Source organism: Stomoxys calcitrans, chromosome 2, assembly GCF_963082655.1.
Source record: "Stomoxys calcitrans chromosome 2, idStoCalc2.1, whole genome shotgun sequence".
In the NCBI taxonomy this organism is placed as follows: Eukaryota; Metazoa; Arthropoda; class Insecta; order Diptera; family Muscidae; genus Stomoxys; species Stomoxys calcitrans.
This window is the reverse complement of record NC_081553.1, coordinates 107,073,358-107,093,843: the sequence shown is the minus strand read 5'-3', so window position 1 is coordinate 107,093,843 and position 20,486 is coordinate 107,073,358. Positions and strand designations below refer to the sequence as shown.

The window sequence follows — 20,486 nt, the reverse complement described above, 5'->3', positions numbered from 1 at the left end:
AGATTTAATTATTGTCAATTTCGTGGCATTAGTTGACATTTTTTTATTTTAGACTGGTCTATGATTAAAACCTAGTTATATTTAATTTCGTACGAAAAATAAACACTTGTTAAACAAAACATATCAATGAAGTCGCGTAAACTTTTCTTAAAACAAACATAATGTACGCGTAACTGAAGTGATTGCTAAAGATTTTGTCAGTAAATAAAAATCATTACTAGGAGTAAGGTTACCTAACTAGTCCTTAATGCGACATTGGATGTGGACAAACATGCCAACCACTTTCACATGAAACAGTTAACGGAACTGGGGCAAACTTCTCACATATCAAGGAGTGGAGTCCGATTCAAGTTTAAGCTCAATGATAAGGGACCTCCTTTTTATAGCCGAGTCCGAACGGTGTGCCCCAGTGCGACACCTCTTTGAAGAGAAGTTTTACATGGCATAGTACCTCACAAATGTTGCCAGCTTTAAGAGGGGAAAACCACCGCTGACGTTTTTTTTTTAAGGGTCTCTTGTAACCCAAGCATTGAGCGTCATAGGCAAACATGCTAACCTCTGCGCTACGGTGGCCTCCACATTAGGATGGGTAAATTAGTATAGACCCAAAAAACCATGACAAGCTTTTGTTAAAATCGCATTCAATTACGAACTCTAAGATAATGTCGAAAAAACCATGGACATTTGAATGCAATGAAATAATGTTTTGTGCGCAGTAACAAAATTAGAGAAAACTCATAGAAAATTGTTAAAAAAAATTTTTTAGGAAAAACTGCAAAAATTTTTGCTGTAACAGCAAAAAGTCTGCTGAAAACCAGTAAAGAAAAGCAAAAGTCGGGCGGAGCCGACTATATAACACCCTCCGTGTCTACGTAAGACTTTCAATGCACAAAACCTATGTTGAATTATTAAATACAATCTTGTACGAGACTTTCTTACTAAAGGACCTAAATTGTGGCTACTACAGCCATTAAGGGTCATATCGAATGATAGACATATATAGGAGCTATAGATGTTGGAGCATGTCATTTGTCATTGCCCCACTTTCGCGTCCATCAGATACCGGGAGGCACAATATCAGACATGAACCAACTTAGGGGAGTGGTATTGGAAACAATTAAGGATTTTGTAAGTAGCACGGAATTCCTAGCTTAAAATTTTCTTCTTAGAGGTTAGGTTAGGTTGAAAAGAGGGTGCAGATATTAATCCGCCCCATGCCACCATTGACATACACCTAAGCCAGTAATCGGCTAGATGTGCGCTCTAAAAACTATAAGGTCACATCTAAAAAGAAAATGTTAAGTTAGTTATTCCGTGCTACTTACAAAATCCGTAATTGTTTTCAATGCCACTCCCTAAGATGGATAATCTCTAATATTGTGTCTTCACTTAAGTATCGATTACTGTTGGATGCGAAAGCCGGTCAATGACAAAAGAAATGCTCCAACGTCTCATCATCTTCCCAGCATGCCCTACACATGCTATCACTTGCCGCACCGAGTTTACATAAGTGAGCTTTAAGTCCTATGTGTCCCGTTATGATACCTATAGCCCCATAGTATTTTCGCCGTCCTACCGACCGTTTCGCTGTTCCACAATGTTGGATGCGCATTCGCCGCCCACTCCCTTAACTCAAACTGCGTCGACCCAAAAGGCTTCGGGTTAACCAAGTTTATTGATGGCAGTCCTCTGGCCTTCACAGCCAAATCGTCTGCCCTTTCATTTCCCCTTACTCTGTTATGGCCCGGCACCCAAACGATGCGGATTTTGCCATCCTCAGAGAAGGCGTTAATCTCGCTTTAACACTGCAAGACTGTTCGTGACCTTACCGTCCTGGACGTATTGCCCTTATGGCAATTTTACTGTCGGTAAAGATGTTCACACTCGACGTCCTCGCGTTAGAACCACACCACTTCACGCATTCCGTGATCGCCCGGATATCCGCCTGCAAGGCCGTATTATGGTCAGGCAATCTAAATCAGATGTCAGTCCCTGGGTTTTCGATGTAAACCCCCAGGCCCACCCTGTCCTCTAGGTTTGATCCATCCGTGTAACATGATCTTCCAGATGGCAATACTAGGATTCCATCAATCCAAAGACTGTACCGATGGCTGCATTGCCTCATACTCGACTTCAAGGTTCATCTCAGGTATCCGATAGGTATCGTCAGGTATCGTCGCCTCGATTATACCGCGATGGTATGAGCTGCTCCTATCCTCAATCCATTCTCCCATCGCCTTAAGTCTCATAGCCGCAGTGGCTGCCTCACACTTAATCTGTATGTCAATGGGTCGGATATCTAGAATAGTCTCCAGTGCCCTAGTGGGCCCGGTCCTCATTGCTCCGCCTATGCCAAGACAACATGTTCTCTGAACCTGTTGTATGGTCCTTATATAGCACTTTTTCTCCATAGCAGTCCACCAAACTACTGAGGCGTAAGTTAGTATTGGTCTAATCACGCTCCTGTAGAGTCTGTGGAGTATCCTAGGATTCAGGCCCCATTTCGAGCCTACGGGCCGTCTATATAGTGCCCAACAACTGTGAGCCTTCTCCTGAATGTGACACTTCCAATTCAGTTTCCTATCCAAGATCACTCGTAAATATTTGACCTTGTCAAATATAAAAATCGGCTTATTGAAGAAATGTGGTGCGTTAAATTGGCCCACCTTCGTCTTCCTCGTGAATAGGCATATTTCAGTCTTCTCTGGGTTAACATTGAGACCTCTGGGTTAACATTGAGAACAGTCATATGCCATATGCAAGACCCTTTCGGCCCCTCTGCATAGCTCGTTCGCATCCTTACCCCTTAGAAGTATTATAACATCGTCTGCGTAGCAGACGGGTTCAAATCCCTCCTCCGTCAGCATCCGTAATAGGTCATTTATGGTGGTCACCCATAGAAGTGGCGATAAAATGCCCCCTGTGGTGTGCCCTGTGCCACTTTCTCCCTTATATTTATGCCATGAGACACAAAATTTATCCACCTGTTACTTAGCATATGGTTTACCCAGTCGCTAAGGAACGGGTCCACCCGGTACTGGTCTAAGGATTGGATCAGGGTGTCGCTCCGCACATTGTTGAAAGCCCCCTCGATGTCAATGCCTACCGCCAGTGTGTACATTTTGGCATCGAAGGATTCTTCTATTTTATGCACAATCTCGTGCAGGATAGTTTCCACCGACCTTCCCTTGACATAGGCATGCTGTTTGTGTTTGATGGGTTCGCTGGATGTCATACTCTTTATCATGGTGTCCACCATACGTTCCATGGTTTTGAGTAGAAAGGACGTAAGGCTTATTGGTCTGTAGGCCTTTGGTGTCGCATAACTTGCCTTGCCGGGTTTGGTTATAAACACCACCTTTGCCTTCTGCCAGGCTTTCGGAGTATATGCTAGTCCTAGGCCCGCAGTGAAAATTTTGGCCAGATGAGGCGCCAAATAGTCTGCCTCTTTCTGTAGTAACGCCGGAAATATTCCATCAGGTCCGGGTGACTTAAATGGTTTGAAGCTCCTCAAGGATTCCTTCACCATAAATTCCGTAATTATGAACCTTCGATCAAAGTCATTATTCCAAGATTCCGGTGTCTCCGCGAGTCCCTTCGTATCATGTGGAAAATGGATTTTCATCAAAAGCCTCAACATGTCCTCCGTTGTCTCTGCTCTCACTCCCATGTCGTCTACTAAAGTTTCAGTTTGGACATGGGTTTTTGAGAGAAATTTTTTTATCTTGGCGGCGTCATTAACGCTATCGACCTGTTTGCAGAAAAGCTTCCTGGAGGCACGTTTTGCCGCTCTGGTAATCTTATTGTATTCCTTGAGCCGTGTGTAATACACATCCCAATAAACTTCCGCCTTTTTACGACGTGCTCTTTTAAAAAGTCTGCGGACCTTTTCCCAATATTGCGAATCTCCCCGGCCTTCCAGGATATTTCTTGGGCTGATTTCGTTTTTCGAAGAGGACAACTATCTTCGAAGGACCCCACCAGTGCAGTCGTAATCCTGTTGGCATTTTCGTCAATCTGGCTGTGCTATTCTGTGTCAAATAAGATCTAAATCAGGTATAAAAAAAAAATCAACTTGTATTTGTATTTAACACCATTGCCCAATGTTGAACCAGGGAATCTTGAACATTGACATTTTTATACCCACCACCATTGGATTGGGGTATACTAACCTTGTCATTCCGTTTGTAACACCTCGAAATATTGATCTGCAACCTCATAAAGTAAATATTGTATAATCTGGATCGTCTCGACATTCCTATTCGATCCAGCCATGTCCGTACGTCTGTCGAAATCACGATAGCGGTCGAACGCGTAAAGCTAGCCGCTTGAAATTTTCGACAGATATTTAATATAAACCAATCTCCCGATTAGACTTTCTGACCCGTAGGAAGCCGCAATTTTTGTCCGATTTGTATGAAATTTTGAATGTAGTGTTCTGTTACGACTCCCAACAAGCGATCCAAGTACGATCGGTCTCTAATCTGATATAGCTCCCATATAAACCGATTTCGCGATTTGACTTTTTGATCCCCTGCAAGCCTCCCTGCAAGATCCAAGTACGATCGGTCTCTAATCTGATATAGCTCCCATATAAACCGATTTCGCGATTTGACTTTTTGATCCCCTGCAAGCCTCAATTTTCATCCGATTTGTCTAACATTTTGCACATACTGTTCTGCTATAACTTTCTGCCAGTGTGCCAAGTTCGGTCCAAATCGGTCTATAACCTGATACAGCTCCCATATAAACTAATCTACCGATTTGACTTCTTGATCCCCTGGAAGTCGCAATTTTCATCCGATTTGCCTGAAACTCTGCACATGGTGTTCTGCTATGTTTTCCAACAAGTTTGCCACGTACGATCCAAATCGGTTTATAACCTGATATAGCTCCCATATAAACAGATCTCCCGATTTGACCTCTTGAGCGCTTGGAAACCTCAATTTTTGTCGGATTTGGCTTTGGAACTTGGTGTTCTGTTATGACTTCCAACACGGTCAAGAACCTGATAAAGCTCCTGTGTAAACCGGTCTCTCGATGAACCTTATTCGGTTCCTAGAGCTTCAATTTTTGCTGGTTTGGCAGAAGTTTGGTATGGTAGAATAAAATTGTGCCCTTCAACTAAATTAAGTTTGCATAAATTTTTTGCAGAATCCATGGTGGTGGGTTCCAAAGATTCAGCCCGCCCGAACTTAGCACGCTTTTACTTGTTTTCAGTTATTATTGAACTTAACTCTATCTCATGTGTGTCCATTTTAATTCTTGCATGAGAGGGTTAACTCACAATTATTGGGTTGCCCAAAAAGTAATTGCGGATTTTTCATATAGTCGGCGTTGACAAATTTTTTTCACAGCTTGTGACTCTGTAATTGCATTCTTTCTTCTGTCAGTAATCAGCTGTTACTTTTAGCTTGCTTTAGAAAAAAAGTGTAAAAAAAGTATATTTGATTAAAGTTCATTCCAAGTTTTATTAAAAATGCATTTACTTTCTTTTAAAAAATCCGCAATTACTTTTTGGGCAACCAATAGTTTCTTTTTTTCTGCAATAAAAAACATACTCCTGCTGCAATTCGTAGTTACAGCGCACAACAAGCCGATTACTAAATAAGGTATATGTCCATAGTGGCATGTGGCAGATTAATATTCGCACCCTCTTTTCAACCCAACCTGACCTAACCTACTCCTGCAGCATTTTCTTTTTATTCCTCAACAATGGATGGTTTAAGCAGGGGGGCAAATCCCAGGTTTCGATGAAATGTCTGTTGCAGACATCCCCGAATTTGAAAGGCTGAACAACATGTTGTTTGAGTATTTATTTACAACAAAACTTTGTTGTTTAACACATTAACACAAAATGTTCAACACAAAAAGCCATCAAAAGCTTAATGGATTTTTAATTCATAAATATATGCACAGGGTATTTTAATGGGTAAATTTTTTTTTAAAAAAATATCCATATTACCAAAATCTATTTTGTGCCGCCAGCTCAAATTAAATCAAACCGATTAAGCAAATATCACTCAACCAAAAAACGGCACAGGTCTATGACCGGCCAAATATAGAGCCTGCTATTTATAGGCGTTTATTTAAAGCTTTTCAGATAATAAGGTGTGCCTTAGTAACAGTCTGTTATGATCGCAAAATTGGAGGGACTATTAAATTCAAACTTAATTGGCAAGAAGATAGTAAATAAAAGATGTGTGTGCCCTAGAAATGTTTCTGATAATTGAACTAAGTGACTGAACTCGTTGAACTTTAAATTCAATGAACGACCTTAACACTTTTGTCCTTATTAAATGTCCTTTTGTCCTGGTTTACTTTAAAAAGTATTTTAATACATTTTGCCCAAAGCCTTATCAATTTAGCTTAAAAGAAATATTTTGCCAATCGTATGCATTCACACAAAATTAATTTATTCAATATTTGAACGATATTTTGTTAATTAACTAAATATTAATTTAAAAAACCAAATGTATTTTGCTGATGGCTTTATTAAGATAAGCTTAATAATGATATTGGTATTTCACAATCAATTTGGCGATGCATATATTTTTAAATGCTCTAAAATTTAGTTTTACATTTTTCATGCCATGCCATACCATGCCCAGCAACTGCAGTTTCAAAAACTTGTTATTGTCCTATAAATAACTAGGCAGATATAGCTCTGCGGTCCATATGCAAATTTTTTTTCTTTTTGGTAACAAATCAATATCTGGTTTTGATTGATTGTCTATGGTCCAATGTTATTAGAGTAAATAAATTTTGCATGTTTGCTTTCGGACGCATAGCGCCATCTAATGCATAATTTCGCAGCCATCATTGAAAGCCATGGAAGTAAGACTGTAGCTTAAAAGAAGTGTCAACACCTTTTTTCGCTTACCATTTTTTTCTTTTGTCTGATAAAATAGGTTTTTGTGCGAATAAGAAGTTTGTTTTATTTGCATAACTTCACAAATTTTTGCATCAGATATGACTGCTATCCATATAATTCATTGGATATGCACATTTAAGTCTGTAGAGCTAAGTCTGATGGTCTGTAAAGATAAGTAATGAAGTCTGATGCAATCCTTAGACCAGTACCGGGTGGACCCGGTCCTTAGAGACAGGATAGACCATAAAATAAGGAACGGGTGGATAAACTTTTCCCCCCATGACATAAATATAAGGGAGACAGTGGCATAAGGCACGCCACAAGGGGGCATTTTATCTTCACTCCTATGGGTGACCACCATAAATGACCTATTACGGATGCTGACTGAGGAGGGATTTGAACCCGTCTGCTACGCAGACGATGATATGAAACTTCTAAGGGGTAAGGATCCGAACGAGCTTTGCAGAAGGGCCAAAAGAGTCTTGCATATGGCATATGACTGGGCTAGACCCAGAGGTCTCAATGTTAACCCAGAGACGACTGAAATATGCCTGTTCACGAAAAAGACGAAGGAGAGCCAATTTAACGCACCACTTTTCCTCAATGAGACGATTTCCCAGATATCTCAATGTTAACCCGGAGAAGACTGAAATATGCCTGTTCACGAGGAAGACGAAGGTGGGCCAATTTAACGCATCACGTTTCCTCAATAAGACAATTTCGATATCTGACAAGGTAAAATACTTAGATGTGATCTTGGAGAGGAAACTGAATTATAAGTGTCACTTTCATGAGCGTACTGAGAAGGCTGACAGGTGTTGGGCACTGTAGACGGACAGTAGGATTGAAATGGGTCCTGAATCCTAGGATAGTCCACTGGCTCTATAGGAGCGTTATTAGACCAATACTTACTTACGCCTCAGTAGTTTGGTGGACTACGGCGAAGAAAAAGTGCAACATAAAGACCATACAACAGGTTCAGAGAACATGTTGTCTTGGCATAGACGGAGCGATGAGGATCACGCTCACTAGGGCACTGGAGACTGACTATTCTAGATATCTGACCCATTAACATACACATTAAATGTGAGGCAGCCACTACGGCTATGAGACTTAAGGATATGGGAGAATGGATTGAGGATGGGAGCAGCTCATACCATCGCGGTATAATCGAGGCGACGATAGGAAACCTGGAAGGAAGGTAGGAGATTTGCGATTGGATACCTGAGATGAACCTTGAAGTCAAGTGCGAGGCACTGCTACCATCTGACCCATTGACATACACATTAAATGTGAGGCAGCCACTACGGCTATGAGACTTAAGGATATGGGAGAATGGATTGAGGATGGGAGCAGCTCTTGAAGTCGAGTGCGAGGCACTGCTACCATCGACAAATGCGCATGCAACATTGTGGAACAGCGAAACGCTCGGCAGGACGGCGAAAATTCTATGGGGGAATCCAGATCGTGAGAAACGAGGCTATTACTGGAAGGAAGCAAGAAGGAGTTCATTACAGCTATTGGTATCATAACGGGACACATAGGACTACGAGCTCACTTATGTCAAATCGGTGCGGCAAGTGATAGCATGTGTAGGGCATGCGGGAAAGATGATGAGACGTTGGAGCATTTCCTTTGTCATTGCCCGGCTTTCGCGTCCAACGGATGCCGGTACTTAGGTGGAGACACAATGCCAGACATGAACCAACTTAGGGGAGTGGTATTGAAAACAATTAAGGATTTTATAAGTAGCACGGAATTCCTAACTTAAAATTTTCTTTTTAGACCTTACTTTATGGTTTTTAGAGCGCACAACAAGCGAATTACTGGCTTAGGTGTATGTCCATAGCGGCATGGGGGGGATTAATATCTACACCCTCTTTTCAACCCAACCTATCCTAAACTAACCTAATGAAGTTTATTTAGATTTATGCCGGGGTCTACACTTGGTGGGGATGTTAGACGTCATAATAGTAACCACTCCTATGTTCTCTACTCCAATTAATTCATTTTTGCCAAATGGGAAAAATTAAGACTAAGGGCTCACGAAAAAACCTAAAAATCGGCCTACACCTTAAACTACATGGGTAGATCCAGAAATGGCACCGCAGTCAGCCAAAAGGGTGCGGTCATCTGGGGGCAACCCATGTCCTAAGGAACTAAAGCGAACATTTGCTAATATCATCTAATAGCACAGCTTGGAGATGGTAGTCGTCGACAAGGGAGAAGAACTGGACTGCATACCTAGGAACAATTGGAGTGGAATAGTCAATTGACTGTCATATGTATACTCCGATGTCGTTGCAGAATTACCTCGGCATTCTCCGTTCTCCGACGATGCAGGTTGGTACCGGGCCGATACAAACGAATTGCCTTCGGGGATCAACGCTCAATTGGGATGTATCGTCGCGACTTAAAGAAGTTTGGAGAGATCTGGCCAGCACTAGATTTAATGAAGTAGGAAGATATGTCTTCTCCACCAATGGCACCCGCTTGGATACCAAGGATTCTCGCAGATCCTGAATCCATACTCGGGAGACTAGGTTAGGTTAGGTTGACCGAGGTTCATCTCAGGTATCCGATCGGACACCTCTTCCCTTCCTTCCAGGTTTCCTATCGTATCAGAAACACGCAGGAGGTACTAGATGTTACCTTTTTATCGGAAGATATAAGCGGATGGATACGAGGATGTCCACAGCTTCTCTGCTCATCTTTATATTGGTTTCAGCCTTGGGGAAAATACTGCAGAAGTGGTCCTTCGGCTAAACAGTAGAAAGACGGATTAGGATAAATATCGGTGCGAATTCTGCACGTCTATCCCTTCTGCGGAAACTGCGGAGGATAAAGTCAAGGCGGTCAAGCGGATCACGAAGGCCGTATATGACTCGCTTGTGTCAGCATGTCCTAGTGCCAAGCCAAGGGACAAAGGAAAGGAAGGAAAGACAGCAGAAAACTCTTCAATAGAGCGAAAACCACAAGGTCACCACACGATTGGGACATCTATAAGGCTGAGCTGAGAAAATACAAGAGCGAGCTGGGAAACGCTCAGATCAAATCCTGGGTGAAATTCTGCAGCGCAGTGGAGGAAACATCTGAATCCTTAAGACTAAGTAAAATCCTATCTTCGAGAACTATAAGGGAGGGATACATTCAGAAGTCAGACAATGTATGTACATTGTGTATTGAGGAAACACTAGAACTTTTCATTGATACACATTTCCCTGGAAACTCTCCAATGGGCAACGTGGCGCCAGAAGACGTTTTCACTGGTATGCATTCGTCGGAGGTTATTGGGAAATTTTATCTCAGTCGAAAATCCTTTGGGCGATAAAAAGTTTCGACTCTTTAAGTCGCCAGGCCCTGATGATGTATTACCAGTTGGATCCTTGGGTATATTAATTTTATCATTCAGTTTGCAACACATCGAAATATCCATTTCCGACCCTATAAAGTATATATATTCGTGATTGGCGTAAAAATCTAAGACGATCTAGACATGTCCGTCCGTCCGTCCGTCTGTCCGTCCGTCCGTCTGTCCGTCCGTCTGTCCGTCCGTCTGTCCGTCCGTCTGTCCGTCCGTCTGTCCGTCCGTCTGTCCGTCCGTCTGTCCGTCCGTCTGTCCATCCGTCTGTCCCTCCGTCTGTCCGTCCGTCCGTCTGTACGTCCGTCTGTACGTCCGTCTGTCCGTCTGTCCGTCCGTCCGTCTGTCCGTCCGTCCGTCTGTCCGTCCGTCCGTCTGTCCTTCCGTTTGTCTATTGAAATCACGCTACAGTCTTTAAAAATAGATATATTGATCTGAAACTTTGCATAGATTCTTTTCTTTGTCCATACGCAGGTTAAGTTCGAAGATGGGCTATTGGACTATATCTAGTTATAGCTCCCGATCCGCCGATTTAAGGTCTTGGGCCCATAAAAGCCATATTTATCATACGTTTTTGTTGAAATTTAGGACAGTAAGTTGTATTAGGCCAGTCGACATCCTTCTTCAATTTGGCCCCGATCGGTCTAGATTTGGATATAGCTGCCATATAGACCGAACCGCCGATTTAGGGTCTTAGGCCCATTAAAGTCACATTTACTATCCGATTTTGCTGAGAATGGGGACAGTGAGTTGTCTTAGGCCCTTCAACATCTTTCTTCGATTTGGCCGAGATCGGTCTAGATTTAGATATAGCTGCCATATACACCGATCTCTCGATTTAAGGTTTTGGGGCCATAAAAGGCGCATTTATTGTCCGATTTTGCCAAAATTTGAGACACTATGTGGCCCTTTGACATCCTTCCTCAATTTGGCCTAGATCGGTCCAGATTTGGATATAGCTGCCATATGGACCGATCCCTCAATTTAAGGTTTTGGGAACATAAAAGGCGCATTTATTGTCCGATGTCGCCGAAATTTGGGTCATCGAGTTATGTTAAGCCCCTCGACATACTTCTGCAACATAGCACAGATCGGTCCAGATTTGGATACAGCTGTCGTATAGGCCCATCTCTCGATTTAAGGTTTTGAGGTCATAAAAGGTGCATTTATTGTCCGATATCGCCGAAATTTGGGACAGTGAGTTAAGTTAAGCCCCTTAACATACTTTTGCAATATGGGATGGAGTAGTCCAGATTTGGATACAGCTGCCATATGGACCGATCCCTCAATTTAAGGTTTTGGGCCCATAAAAAGCGCATTTATTGTCCGATGTTGCCGAAAATTGGGATAGAGAGTTAAGTTAAGGCCCTCGACATACTTCTTCAATTTGGTTCAGATGGGTCCAGATTTGGATATAGCTGCCATATAGATCGATCTCTCGATTTAAGGTCTTGGGACCATAAAAGGCTCATTTATTGTCCGATTTTGCCGAAAATTGAGACAGTGAGTTGTGGTAGGCTCTTTGACATTTTTCTGCAACTTGGCTTATATCGGTCCAGATTTGGATATAGCTGCCATATAGACCGATATCTCGATTAAAAGTCTTGGTCCCATAAAAGGCGCATTTAAAATCCGATTTCACTGAAATTTGACACAGTGACTTATGTTAGGCTTTTCGACCGTATCGTATATGGTTCAAATCGGTTTATTTTTAGATACAGCTACTAAAAAGATCTATATTTTTATATACACAATTGAACATTGACTTTTACTTTTTAGTATTTGGTCCATATAGAAACATATTTGGATATATCTGCTATGGGGCATAAGATATGCATTTTTCACCGGATATTGACAATAGGTGGTTTACATATATACCCGAGGTGGTGGGCATCCAACGTTCGGCCCGGCCGAACTTAACGCCTTTTTACTTTTTTTAATTAAAAAAATTTAATTTTTTTTAATTAAAAAAGCTCTAATCGGTCCTTTCGACCGATTTGGTCTTTCTAGTGATAAACGCCCCCGATGAACTTGAGTATAATTTTTGAACTATTGGCCAATTTTTTTTATTATTTAATATCCCGTTCTAAAATTTAGTTAATAAATTTAAAAGTTCAAGACTTGAGACAGCATTGTTTTTTTTTTAACAAAAAAAAGTTGTGAGCAATTTACTTGCGCACTTGGAACTTCCTCTTGAAACTGCAACTTAAAACCCTTCTTCCGTTTTCAGAATATTCCAAGCCATTCATGCATTCTCTGCATTATTGGCGATTATCGGTTTTGTTATTTGCGCTCATTTGATTGATTCAAATATCGATGACGCAGAAGCTGTATTTTTTTTTTTGTTATCATTTATTACTTAATTTTATAAACCGAATCATATATTCACACTTACTGCATGCTCGCCATTCCAAGCCATAAGCTGTCTATTTAATGCCCTCAAGATTGAATTCTTATCATCATCCACATCAAAAAAGTGAAGATCTTCTTTAAGAAAAATTTGCATAAATAATAATTCTGTCATTCTTTGTGAAATCGATCATAAAGAAGAAATAAAAGGAGACTTGAAAAAAGACCAAACAAACAAAGCAAATAAAGTTCTTTCGAAGTTTGTTTTGTTGAGGGGTTTCTTTAAACTGCGATTTGCAACTGGCCAATAGAGAAAGAGAGAGTAAGTTGATGGCCTTATGCGGTCTAAGTTGGTCTACTGTTTGACAACCCGCTTGAATATTTGAATATTCATTACAACTCGAATCGAAGGCATCGCCATGAATCGCATGGCGTTGTTGTGGGGAGAATGCGATTAAACGCAGAAGCCAGAGACAAACAAAGACATAAAAATCGTAAAAGGCATAAACAAACCATTTTTGGCCAATAGTGTTACACTTTTAATTGACCAATGTTGACTACGGTGGCATCAGTCGTAGTAGCCACAGCTATCAGCTGATGGCAACATAAATTATCCAAAACTATAAAATCTTGAACATTCGGATTGTCGACATCATTCTCAACGTGTTGTTCGCTGAAAACGAAAGCTCTTGGACGATTGCAGAATGCGTACCCTAATCGTTTTGTGTTTAGTAGCAGTGGCTTGTGCCCAATACAACTACCAGCCATCGAATGGACAGACATCTGAAGGTGCTGTAGGGGGTGTTGGATCCGATGCTGGCGGTGCTGGTTTAAGTGGCGGTGCGGATGTGGGTTCCGAAGGTGCTTTTGCCCCTGGTTCAGATGCTGGTTTTGGCGGTGGTGCCCCCCAAGGCGGTGACTTTGGTGGTGTTGCTCAAAATGCTGGCTCTTTTGCTCCACAAGCAGAATTCGAAAAGGAATTCTTTACTTACACCGCCGATGAGAATGAATTTGGTGACAATGATGCCGCCCAGCAAGCTGCCAACTCTCTGAGACAAGGTATTCGTGTGGTTTTCATTAGGGGGCCCGAAAATCGTGGTTTGGAAAATGCTGCCCTTGCCTTGGCCAAACAAGCTGGTGAACAAAAGACTGCCATCTATGTCTTGAACAAACAAGCCGACATTGGAGACTTGGCCAATAAGTTGAACAGCATCAACCACAGCAGCAACAATAAGCCCGAAGTGCACTTTGTTAAATATCGCACAGCCGAAGATGCTGCCAATGCCCAGCGTGCCATCCAGGGTCAATACGACGGATTGGGCGGTAACGCTAGATCCATTAATGGTGGTGTTGCTCCCGTCTTGAACTTTGCCTCACAAGGTCCCAGAGCTCCCAGTTCCTCAAACTTCGGATCAGCTGGTGGCATGGCAGGTCCCTCCAGCTCATACATTCCCCCTTCATCGGCTGCTCCCTCCAATTCCTACGTTCCACCACAACCACAACCTCAATCGCAATCACAACCACAACCTCAACCACAACCACAACCACAACCTCAACCCCAACAACAACAAGAAGTAGCCCCCACAAGCTCTTACATTCCTCCACCAGCAACAGCAGCAGCACCCACCAACACTTATGTCCCACCTCCAGCACCATCTGCTGCTGCGCCAACCAATAGCTACATTCCTCCTGCCACTCCCGTGGATGAACCCAGTCCCAATTACTTACCTGCTTCTATTCTTCGCTTATTCCGTTTGTAAGTCGACCGAAGCTTGACGAAGGGCTATAATCTTAAGACTGAATAACTGAATTTTGTTAATTATTGTTGTTATGTATTTTTATTTTGTTTTATGTAGTTAATAAAATGTTATATTTTTATAAAAAAAAAAACTTTTTTTAAAATTTATTAATTAACCATAGTACGAACAGCAAGTCGCCTCCCAAAACTTTTTGGTCTAAACCAAAAATTCCTGCTTTACACAAAATTTCAGTAAAATTTTCTTTGATAAAAAAAGGTTGGGATAGATTAGGTTGAAAAGAGGGTGCAGATATTAATCTGCCCATGCCACTATGGACATACACCTAAGCCAGTAATCGGCTTGTTGTGCGCTCTAAAAACTATAAAAAAAAATTTAATTTAGGAATTCCGTGCTACAAAAATCCTTAATTGTTTTCAATACCACTCCCCTAAGGTGGTTTATATGTTATATTGTGTGCCCACCTAAGTACCGGTATCTGTTGGACGCGAAAGCCGAGCAAAGTCAAAGGAAATACTCCAACGTCTCATCATCTTCCCCGCATGCCCTACACATAAAGGGTGATTTTTTTGAGGTTAGGATTTTCATGCATTAGTATTTGACAGATCACGTGGGATTTCAGACATGGTGTCAAAGAGAAAGATGCTCAGTATGCTTTGACATTTCATCATGAATAGACTTACTAACGAGCAACGCTTGCAAATCATTGAATTTTATTACCAAAATCAGTGTTCGGTTCGAAATGTGTTCATTCACCGTTCAGCGATGAGGCTCATTTCTGGTTGAATGGCTACGTAAATAAGCAAAATTGCCGCATTTGGATTGAAGAGCAACCAGAAGCCGTTCAAGAACTGCCCATGCATCCCGAAAAATGCACTGTTTGGTGTGGTTTGTACGCTGGTGGAATCATTGGACCGTATTTTTTCAAAGATGCTGTTGGACGCAACGTTACGGTGAATGAACACATTTCGAACCGAACACTGATTTTGGTAATAAAATTCAATGATTTGCAAGCGTTGCTCGTTAGTAAGTCTATTCATGATGAAATGTCAAAGCATACTGAGCATCTTTCTCTTTGACACCATGTCTGAAATCCCACGTGATCTGTCAAATACTAATGCTTGAAAATCCTAACCTCAAAAAAATCACCCTTTACTATCACTTGCAGCACCGATTTGACATAAGTGAGCTCGTAGTCCTATGTGTCCCGTTATGATACCTATAGCTATACTGATCTCCTTCTTGCTTCCTTTCAGTAATATCCTCGTCTTCTCACGATCTGGATCCCCCCATAGGATTTTCGCCGTACTACCGACCGTTTCGCTTTTCCACAATGTTGCATGCGCACTCGTCGCCCACTCTCTTAACTCGGACTGCATTGACCCGAAAGGCTTCGGTTAACCAAGTTTACTGACGGCAGTCCTCTAGCCTTCATCGCTAAATCGTCTGCTCTTTAATTTCGCCTTACTCCGTTATGGCCCGGCACCCGAACGATGCGGATTTTGCCATCCACAGAGAAGGCGTTAATTTCCTTCTTACACTGCAAGACTGTTCGCGACCTTACCGTCCTGGTTGTTATTGCCCTTATGGCAATTTTACTGTCGGTAAAGATGTTCACACTCGACGTCCTCGCATTAGCACCACACCACTTCACGCATTGCGTGATCGCCCAGATCTCCGCCTGCCGGACCGTATTATGGTCAGGCAGTCTAAAACAGAGCTCAGTCCCTGGGTTTTCAATGTTAACCCCCAGGCCCACTTTGTCCTCTAGCTTTGATCCATCCGTGTAACATGATCTTCCAGATGGCAATACTAGGATTCCGTTAATCCAAGACTATGCCGATGACAGCAATGCGTCGCACTCGACTTCAAGGTTGATCTCAGGTATTCGATCGGAAACCTCTCCACTTCCTTCCAGGTTTCCTATCGTCGTAGGTTTCCTTATACCGTGATGGTATGAGCTTCTCCCATCCTCAACCCATTCTCCCATCGCCTTAAGTCTCATAGCCGTAGTGGCTGCCTCACACTTAATCTGTATGTCAATGGGTCGGATATCTAGAATAGTCAATCTCCAGTGCCCTAGTGGTCGTGGCCCTCATCGCTCCGCCTTTGTCAAGACAACATGTTCTCTGAACCTGTTGTATGGTCCTTATGTAGCACTTTTTCTCCATAGCAGTCCACCATACTACTTAGGCGTAAGTAAGTATTGGTCTAATCACGCTCCTTTAGAGCCAGTGTACTATTCTAGTATTCAGGCCCCATTTCGAGCCTACGGCACCAATATGATACCCTCATTCGCCTCAGTGTGGGTATCATATTGGTGCTTTACTCCCAAATACTTTTCATTTGAGCCTTATATTGCTATGGTCGGTAAATATGTCCGGTATGGTGGTATTTTGGGGGGTGAGGTGGACCGTCATATATCAGATTCGTGCTCTAGTCTCTATATCTTTCATTTGAGCCCTATATTGTCATTATTGATTTACATTTTCATTTAGCTGGGTTTGGAGGTGGTGTGGCCCTCCCTAGATACCCCACCCTAAATAAGGATACCAAATTTCTGTTTTTGAGTTATTATAAATTAACTAAATTTCACTTAAATTACCCCACCCATCTCCGAGATCTGGCGTTTTTGAAAATAGGGTAAGGGAGAGTCCACCCTTTAAAGTTTGGATGTTAGATCTATTTAATTTTCTTGGTTTCAGTGGTGGATTGGAGTAGCCAAACCCTTTGCCCCGAAAATGGATATCAGATTCATACTCTACTCAAAAAAAGACACATTTGGGCTATTGTTTAGGGAGAGTTTAGGTGAGGCGTCCCTGAAACATTTGGTCATAAAACAGATTTTTTAGCCGCTTTTTGCCATAATCCACAAATATGTCTAATTTTGGGAGTTTATAGGGTGGGGTGGCAACACCAAGGAATACATTTTTAAATCAGCTTTTTGCTCTTCTTTCAAATACCTATCATTTGATATCCATATTTTTCCCAATCGGTTAATATGTCCTTCTGGAGGGTTGGGGTCCCTCAGACACCAAGGAACCGTTTTTATGTCAGATTTGCACTCTATTTTTAAAAACCTTTCATTTGATACCCATATTGCGCAAAACGGTAAGTGTCCCGTTGTGTGGTGTTTTTGGGGGTGGAGATCCCCCCGACACTTATGTTGAAATTTTTAATGCCAAGTTCGTACTCAACTTTAAAATACCTTTCATTTGAAACCGATATTGTCGCAATCGGTAAACATGTCCGTTTGGGTGGGTTTTGGATAGGGCGTCCCCCCAGGTGGCCAAAATTTTATACCATTTTCGTGTTTTTTGGGTACCATAAGGTGGCATGTAAAATTTCGGTGCACCCATCTCCGAGATCTGTCGTTTTCAAAAATGGGGTATCGGGGTCAAGGGAAAAAAGTCACAAACAATAACCTTACATCAATGAATCCTGCTATATCCAAATCTGAACCGATATTGTCCATTTTATTAAAAAAAAATGCAAAGGCAAAAAACAACCAACGCTATAAATCTATGATCCATTCTTCAGAATTTGCAAAGATTCATAGGCTTGTAATGCGAAGCATAAGCTGCATTCTTCACCACATGTTGCATTGAAAGTAATGTTGTATTGATGTTTTTAGCCAGAATAAACAGAATAATCGCATACAGAATGGGTGCCCCGTTCACCCTTGTAAAAAAATGCAAATTGCAAATTTTGCCCATGAACATTCCACTAAGGAGCAGGGGCAAACTTCTCACATATCAATGAGTGCAGTCCGATTCAAGTTTAAGCTCAATGATAAGGGCCTCCTTTTTATAGCCGATTCCGAACGGCGTGCCGCAGTGCGACACCTCTTTGGAGAGAAGTTTTACATGGCATAGTACCTCACAAATGTTGCCAGAATTAGGAGGCGAAAACCACCGCAGAAAAGTTTTTCTGATAGTCTCGCCAGGATTCGAACCCAGGCGTTCAGCGTCATAGGCGGACATGCTAACCTCTGCGCTACGATAGTTTCCATAGTAGAGCTCTCAAACAATATACTTCCTGACTTTGAGACAGCTGGGTATCCAATTCTGTGTTGCTAGATGATGACAATATCTTATTTCAGTAAAGGTTTGCACATTTATATGCGTTGCAAACATGTAGCGAAAACGAAAGGAACAGCAAAGGCATATTTCACTCAGCTGACCAAAATGCTCGAAGAATGCACACCTTATCACGATGCCATAGAGATACTTAGCCTCCTCCAAGGAGCCCATGAATCAAATGGAAAATGTTTCTAAATTACACCATACATAAAAACAATGCAGTAAGCAATAACATGCAAGGCGAAGAAGTGTAAGGAGAGAAAAGGAGAGGGAAGAAATGTCCATTCCACGGAAAGAAGAGGGAAAGAATAACAAAAAACAAGTGTAATTGAATCGAGATGATTATTAACCAAAATTATAGCTTGGGCAAATCCCCATGAAAAATCCATGTGATAAATTTAATAAAAATTTGTCCACGAACATTCCATTAAGGAACAATGGCAAACATATCAATGAGTGCTTTCCGATTAAGCTAAATGATAAGGGACGTCCTTTTTATAGCCGAGTCCGAACGGCGTGCGTCAGTGCGAAACTTCTGTGGAATGATGTTTTTACCAAATGGTATATATAAGTCACAAATGTCGCCAGCTTAGGAGGGGATAATCACCGCAGAAATTTTTTTCTGATGTTCTCACCAGGATTCGAACCCAGGCGTTCAGGGTCATAGGCTGACATGCTACCCTTTGCGCTACGGAGGATACAAAATATATACATAATGTACTACCAACTTGTATGTAATAAAATCCTGGCTGGAAGGATTTTACCCAAACGTTCCGTATTTCGACAAATTTTGACCGACAAATCAAATACAACTACCAAATCTCTAAGGTCAGGCCGATTGCTGAAGACTAGAAATCGCCCTGCCACGATAGAAACTGGAGAGGAAGACGTCGCGACGGGACCCGGCATATCCTGTGTGGGTGGATCTTCCAGTGTGCGCCAACGGGCAAGGACGGAAATCGACAGTAGCAGCTAGTAAAGCATCCATGGAAGAATCGTCCACGTCGCAAGTGTCCAGTGCCCTGAGGAAGAGAGACTACACTGCTTTCGCAACTGCCACTGGATGCGTAAGGAAACTCATTATGACAAAGATCGAACGAATCTTGTGAGGATGATTTCCTGGCAGACTCAGAAGACGAGGCTAGTGCAATAGTGGTAAAATTCTGAATCCTGACTATGGTCCGCCGCTGTAAGGCCGCTTCGGCGGCACTAAAGGTCATTTTAATGGCAAGGGGATTTGACGTAGTTCTTATCCAGGAACCCTGGGTGTACGGAGGCCTGGTTCGAAGACTAAGAATTACGGGATTTAAACTACTCAAGTGTACGGTGAATGGTACACTTAGTGTATGTATTCTTGCAAAGACCAGTCTGAATGTTTTTTTTTCTTCCATCGCTAAGCACTGAAGACTCAGAAGTAGCCAGCCTTCAAAATAGTAAGTCTGACTAGCTTCTCTATATATAGCACACGATTGAGATATGCCGCCTTCAAGCCTTAAGTTGCCTGTTGAAGCCCCTGCTGCAGGGAAAAGAGTCCCATTGCAGGAAGTGGTGCTAATGCACATCACATGAAAGGGGTCACTGTTCATCGAATATATTATAAGCTGGAATCCGGCGATTTGTTATAAAGGGAATAAACCGACCTTTATTACCAGGAACAGGCAGGAGGTACTAGATATTACCTTTGTATCGAAAGATGTAAGCGGAATGATATGCGGCTGGGAAGTTTTGGATGGCCACAACTTCTCCGATCATCGTTATACTAGTTTCAGCCTTGGCGAATATTCTGCAGAAATGGTCCCTTGGCTAAAAAGCTCAAAGGCGGATTGAGATACATTTCAACACACATTCTGCACGACTTTCCTTTCTAGACTAGAAAAGGAAACTATGGAGGACATAGACATAATGATCAAGCGCATCACGAAGGCCCTACACGAGTCGCTTGTGTTAGCAAGTCCTAGTGACAAGCCAAGGGGCAAACAGCGACCAGCGGTGGAACCCAGATCTAGTTGGTCGAACGAAGGCCTGCAGAAAACTCATCAACAGAGCGAAAGCCACAGGGGCAC

The 20,486-nt window shown here is 42.1% G+C and overlaps 1 protein-coding gene across 1 annotated transcript; it reads left to right on the top strand.

Annotated features, from left to right (window-relative positions):
- Positions 1 to 13,288: 13,288 nt before the first annotated feature.
- On the top strand, positions 13,289 to 14,344 carry LOC106084615 (rho GTPase-activating protein 17-like). Its single transcript, XM_059361580.1, has 2 exons — positions 13,289 to 13,964; positions 14,073 to 14,344. The coding sequence occupies exons 1-2, from the start codon at positions 13,289 to 13,291 to the stop codon at positions 14,342 to 14,344; spliced, it is 948 nt and encodes a 315-aa protein (XP_059217563.1).
- The last annotated feature ends 6,142 nt before the right edge of the window (positions 14,345 to 20,486 follow it).

Excerpts from the sequence above, each read along its gene's own strand:
- LOC106084615 (XM_059361580.1), top strand. The coding sequence starts at position 13,289 with ATGCGTACCCTAATCGTTTTGTGTTTAGTAGCAGTGGCTTGTGCCCAA. Across the intron at positions 13,965-14,072 it reads CTTGAACTTTGCCTCACAAG|CACCACAACCACAACCTCAA; the intron begins GTCCCAGAGCTC and ends ATTCCTACGTTC.